The sequence below is a fragment of the Artemia sp. Qi Xiang Cuo genome, chromosome 10 (assembly GCF_049724085.1).
Source record: "Artemia sp. Qi Xiang Cuo chromosome 10, ASM4972408v1, whole genome shotgun sequence".
Classification (NCBI taxonomy): Eukaryota; Metazoa; Arthropoda; class Branchiopoda; order Anostraca; family Artemiidae; genus Artemia; species Artemia sp. Qi Xiang Cuo.
Window position 1 is genome coordinate 39,001,566 of NC_142803.1, and position 5,679 is coordinate 39,007,244.

General features: G+C 36.6%; 1 protein-coding gene across 1 annotated transcript; it reads right to left on the reverse strand.

The window, feature by feature from the left end:
• Positions 1-2,399: 2,399 nt before the first annotated feature.
• Positions 2,400-2,810, reverse strand: LOC148947744 (uncharacterized). Its single transcript, XM_089095993.1, has one exon. The coding sequence runs from the start codon at positions 2,808-2,810 to the stop codon at positions 2,400-2,402; it is 411 nt and encodes a 136-aa protein (XP_088952119.1).
• Positions 2,811-5,679: the final 2,869 nt, after the last annotated feature.

Consider the following 5,679-nt stretch of genomic DNA (forward strand, 5'->3'; position numbering starts at 1 on the left):
GGCAGGGAGAGGGGAAATGCTTTTGATTGGGGAGATTTTTTTCTTTTTTTAGAGCTTCTAGAAAGGACCTATTGAAACCCTTTATCATCATTTATAGTAACATTAGCCCCTACTGATCATTGTCCTATTCTCAGTATTGGAGCTATCATGTGAACTTTGTGATAGTGAGCTTGACCAGCCAATATGGGTATCAGTTTCACTGGTATTTGGGGTGGGATCTGGGGGGACTTTATTTTTTGGAGGACTTCTAATCATTGCCTATTGGAAAAAGATTTAAAATAAAACAAAACTAAAACAAGAAAGGGTAATACAATGATAACAAACCGTCTGCACTCTACTATGGGGAAAGATTCAGGATCAAAAGAAACACCACAGTATGGCCCTGAGGAGGATTTGAGCACGATTCGTTCGGTACAACTACAGATTAATTGAGATAATAATTCACAAGAAACAGTTTAAATTTCTTTAAATGTTGCTGCTGTGTTGATATTCTAATCTGGGTTGCAGAGTTATCTTCCTATTCTTCCAAACTTTTTTTAACTATTAAAAAACATTCTCACCTTTGGCTAATCTACTTTTAATATATTCATCGCTCCCACCGTCTTTACTAATAATTAAATGAAAAAACAAGTTTTTTTTAACTGAAAGTAAGGAGCGACATTAAAACTTGAAACGAACAGAAATTATTCCGTATATGAAAAGGGCCATCCCCTCCTCAATATTTCGCTCTTTACGGTAAATTTTTTTATTGTTTTAAAAAATAAAGCTGTGTGAAAGATTCAAACTTTAGCATAAAGAGTGAAGTATTGAGGAGGAGACAGCCTCTTTCATATACGAAATAATTTCCGTTAGTTTTAAGTTTTAATGTCGCTCCTTACTTTCAGTTAAAAAAACTAGTTTTTTTAATTTAATTTCTGAACGTTTTTGAATTAATGCAGCTTTGATTTTGGCTCACCGTACGTGAATAATTAAAACGAAATTTACATATTAACTATTACTTTTTTTGGCTAAATGGCTTTCTCGAAATTTTGTTCTGATATAACTTACGAATTAACTTACGTAACAAACTTCTATATTCGTGTATTTTCATGTATATTAGAGAGTTTGCCCCCTAGTTGATACCTCGCTCTTTACGCAGATAAGTTCGAATTTTGTTCAAATCACAAACCCCTGAATCATAAAGGCCGGTTAATTAGAATAGATAGCTCGTTTGAAAGTACTAAAAAAAACTTTAGGGAAAAGGGCGAGGTATTGACTAGGGGGTGAACCCCCTCACATACATAATAATTTCTGTTTGTCTTAAGATTTAATGTTGCTCCTTACTTTCAGTTGAAGAAACTTGTTTTTTTATTTAATTTCTGATCGTTTTTTAAATAATGCTGGGAAATCCAGCCCCACCTTCATAGAAATGTCCCTACCCCAATGGAAACATCCTCCATGGAAGGATCATCTCCTTAACCCCCTCCTCCAACCCCACCCCCACCTAAAAAGTTTTCTCCTGAAACGTCTTTATACTTCCCATTAACCAATACTAAATATAAACAATGGGCAAAGTTCATCAGAATCATTTATTAACATAAAAGCTTTTGTAGTCAGGGTTTAAATCCCGACTAAATCGCGCTATTATTTACAAAGTGAACAAAGACACAAAAAACTTAATACACATGTCACTTATTGTAGACAGAAACATAGAAAAGGCACAAACGAATTGCTGAAGCGATTAGTGCGACACTTCGGCTGGGCTAACTTTGTTGCTTTTGATCTTGTAGTTACTTTTTTTGTCAGCATTGGAGGTAATATATTTCTGTGTTTATAACTTGTCAGAAGAAACAGGCCAACTTTACAGATAAGTTGAAAACGGCGATCGTGGAGTGACGGCAAATTTAGTTGAGACAGCGCTGATTCGTAATCGGTGTACTGATCAGACAGTATGGCCTTCACCGCTCTTTTCTGGACTGATTCGAGTACTTCACTCATATAGGCAGTGTTCTGAACCTCTGGACCCCATACAGGGCAATCATACTCTAATATCGGGCGAATATATGTCAGGTAGGCTGTTTTCAATTGCGGCACTGAAAAACCAAATCTTCGCAACAGTAAGAGGATACGCATGGCACAGTTCGCCTTTTTTACTACCCCTTGGACGTGGAGACTAAATGAACAGTCAACGCTGAACGTAACACCGAGAATAACTGCCGATGATATGCTTTGGTATGGTGGAGGGGGGCACTGAAAAACCCTTTTGAGAGGGTTAAATCGAAGAATTTTGGTTTTCGTTTCGTTGATTTGGAGGCTGTTTTCAGAACACTGGTCTCTAAACTTGTCGATAAATGATTCACTGAACTGGGGAACGGTTTGAGACTTCTCAATGAGGTATTTTAAGAGGGTGGAAATGTCATCTACGAATTTGAACCGTCAAAATCGGCATGGACGATGTTGATCACTGCCAAGAACAACAAGGCAGCGAGTTTAGTGCCTTGTGGGGCACCACACGTAAGCTCAGACCATTCCGAATCAGTATCACCTGGGTAGAGACCATGTACACTCTGTAGTCGGTCGCGTAAGAAATCTATTATTAATAAGAGAACATGTCTGCAAGCTCCCATAACCGTCAGATTGTTCACTGCAGTATAATGGGGTATCAAGTCGAAGGCTTTTCTATAGTCGGCTAGGAGGAGATCTACAATTGTGCCTCCTTGGTCAAGCCACTCAACAATAAGGTGATACAGATGCACAAGATAAACAGTTGTACTACTACCTTTCAAGCACCCGTATTGGTATGGAGCGAGAGAGTCCTGGACTTGTGACATAAGTTCACGATATATAAATGATTCTACTACCTTAGAGAGGTTCGGAACTATCAAAATTGGGCGGAGTTGGTCGCAAGATTTCGGGTTTTCCACTTTTGGAATGACGCGCACATAAGCTCTCTTCCAAACACTGGGGAACACTTGTTCGCGAAAACACTGGTTAATAATAGAGCTGAGTGGCTATGCGAGAAAAATGGAGAACTCGCGTAACAACTTGACAGGGAGTTCACCAGGGTAAGACGCACAATTTACTTTCAGTTTCTGAAGTTCCTTAATGACGGCATATTCAGATACTTCACATATCTCATCAGTCTCGGTGTCAGCAATGATACTCTCAATTTCAGAATTTGTGATTGATGGGTATGTGGTGCATATGCCGGAGAAAAAATTGTTCACTTCAGTAGCTGATGCTAGTGTGCCGTCATCTTTGAGTAGTCTCAGGTCCTTTGGCGTTGATTTCCCTGCAAGGGTTTTGACCGAGGAGTGCCATTTGTGAGGGTCAGTGTGCAGTAATGGCGTTATTTTCTCTTTTACATACTGTCTTTGGGCTAGTCTCTTTAACTTCACAATTCTGTTACGCAAACTGGCTGCAGCCGCTTGATCTCCAGCTTTGTGGAGACTACAGCGAGTTTTTATCATCTGTTTGAGTTAGCGGGTGATCCATGGTTTGTCAGTGTCACAAACTGTAATAACTTTTGTTGGAAAAAAATCGTGGAACTTTTCCAACAGAAGGCTGTTTAGTTTGCTGACTTTGACATTAATGTCGGCCTCTGCACAAATATCCTCAAAATTCATAACTTCAAGGCCTTCCCCCAGGAACTGTGGGGGTTTAAGTCATCCTCAAAGACATATTTATTAGATTTTTGACTACGCTGAACAAAATGGCTATCTAAATATTTTGATTGGGTGACTTTGCAAAAAAACTGAGCGTGGGAGGGGGCCAAGTTGCCCTCCAATTTTTTTGGTCATTTAAAAGGGCACTAGAACTTTTAATTTCCGTTCAATTAAGCTCTCTTACGATATCCTAGGACTAATGGATCGATACGATCACCCCTGGGGAAAAAAACGAATAAACACCCATCCGTGATCTTTCTTTTGACAAAAATACAAAATTAAACATTTTTGCAGATAGGAGCTTAAAACTTCTACAGTAGGGTTTTCTGATACGCTGAATCCGATGATGTGATTTTCATTAAAGTGTCTATGAATTTTATGGGGTGTTTTCCTCTTACGATATCCTTGGACTACTGGATCGATACTATCACCCCTAGGAAAATAAAAACAAACAAAAAACAAAGCAAATAAACACGCATCCGTGATATTTTTTCTGACAAAAATACAAAATTCCACATTTTTGCAGATAGGAGCTTCAAACTTCTACAGTAAGGTTTTCGATGGTGTGATTTTCATTAAAGTTCTATGACTTGTATGGGGTGTTTTCCGCTTTTTTCGAAAATAAGGTAAATTTTCTCAGGCGCTTAACTTTTGATGGGTAAAAATAAACTTAATGAAACTTATATGCTTGCAATCAGCATAAAAATCAAATTCTATTGATGTATCTATGGGTATCAAAACTCCGGTTTTTAGAGTTTCGGTTACTATTGAGTACCGAAACTAAGTAAGTCGCTCCTTACTTACAGTCCGTTACCACGAACTGTTTGATTAATTAAAAAAACCTTTTCCACAAAATAAGTTGTTTTTTAAAGTGGAGAACTCCAGTAAACCAAAAATGAACAAAAATAGAATCAAATAATCTACCAAGCATACAACTACCACGAATCACTATCAATAAATAAAAGAAACCCAAAACGAACAGAAATTATTATAAATAACAGAGTCAAAATAAAAATGAGCATAAATTAATATGAATAGGGTTCAAAACCCCTAAGCTTTCTAAAAGCCAGAATATAATTTTTAATTTACTGAAAAAATTCAAATGAATCTGCATCGTCAGTTTAATGCTCATATGCTGATATTTATTCCTTAAGATCTTAAGTAATTTTTGATTTCTTAAGGTTATAAAAGTGAAAACATTTAAAAACAAATTTTTCAGTAAAGTGCAAATTATATTCTGACTTTTAAAAAGCCTAGGGGTGTTGAACCCTACTCATATAAATTTCTGCTCGTTTTGAGTTTGACTCTGTTATTTATTTTAATTTCTGTTCGTTTTGGGTTTCATTTATTTATTGATACAGATTTGTGGTAGTTGTATGCTTGATTACTGAGGAAGCTGTATGCTTACATAGTTACTGTGGTAGTTGTAACTTTTTCAGCAATTTTTGGTCCGGTTCCGAAAACATTAAGAATTCCAAATAGGGATAGGTCCTTTTATTAGACATGGAAACGAAATTATAAAACAAAGACTCTAAATATTTCGATGATACAGTCGGTCATCATCATCAGTAGAGTTACAGTAACTCTACTGATGATGATGACCGACTGTGTCATCGAAATATTTAGAGTCTTTGTTTTATATTTTCGTTTCACTGTCTAATAAAAGGACCTATCCCTGTTTGGAGTTCTTATTGTTTTCTTCATAGAAAAGGCAGTGTGGTCATGAAGAATAATAGTTTGGTCCGGTTCATGGTATTAACTCAAAAATTGCATCGTGTGTTGAAGGGGATGTTGAAAAAGGTGATATTTACATATTACTACCAATGCTACTGCTGCTACTACAACTATTACTACGCATAATTACTGAACCTATCAACAATGTTTAAAAAATTTATGTCTCAAAACTTGGTTTGGATATTTTTTATTGCAAATTATGGGAGTGGAGAGGAGATTTCTTTCAAATCTCTTTGAATCTTAAAAAGGGCACTGTAAATTCCAATTAAAAATAAAATGACACCCATCTGAATTTAATACG

Excerpts from the sequence above, each read along its gene's own strand:
- LOC148947744 (XM_089095993.1), bottom strand. The coding sequence starts at position 2,810 with ATGTCACAAGTCCAGGACTCTCTCGCTCCATACCAATACGGGTGCTTG.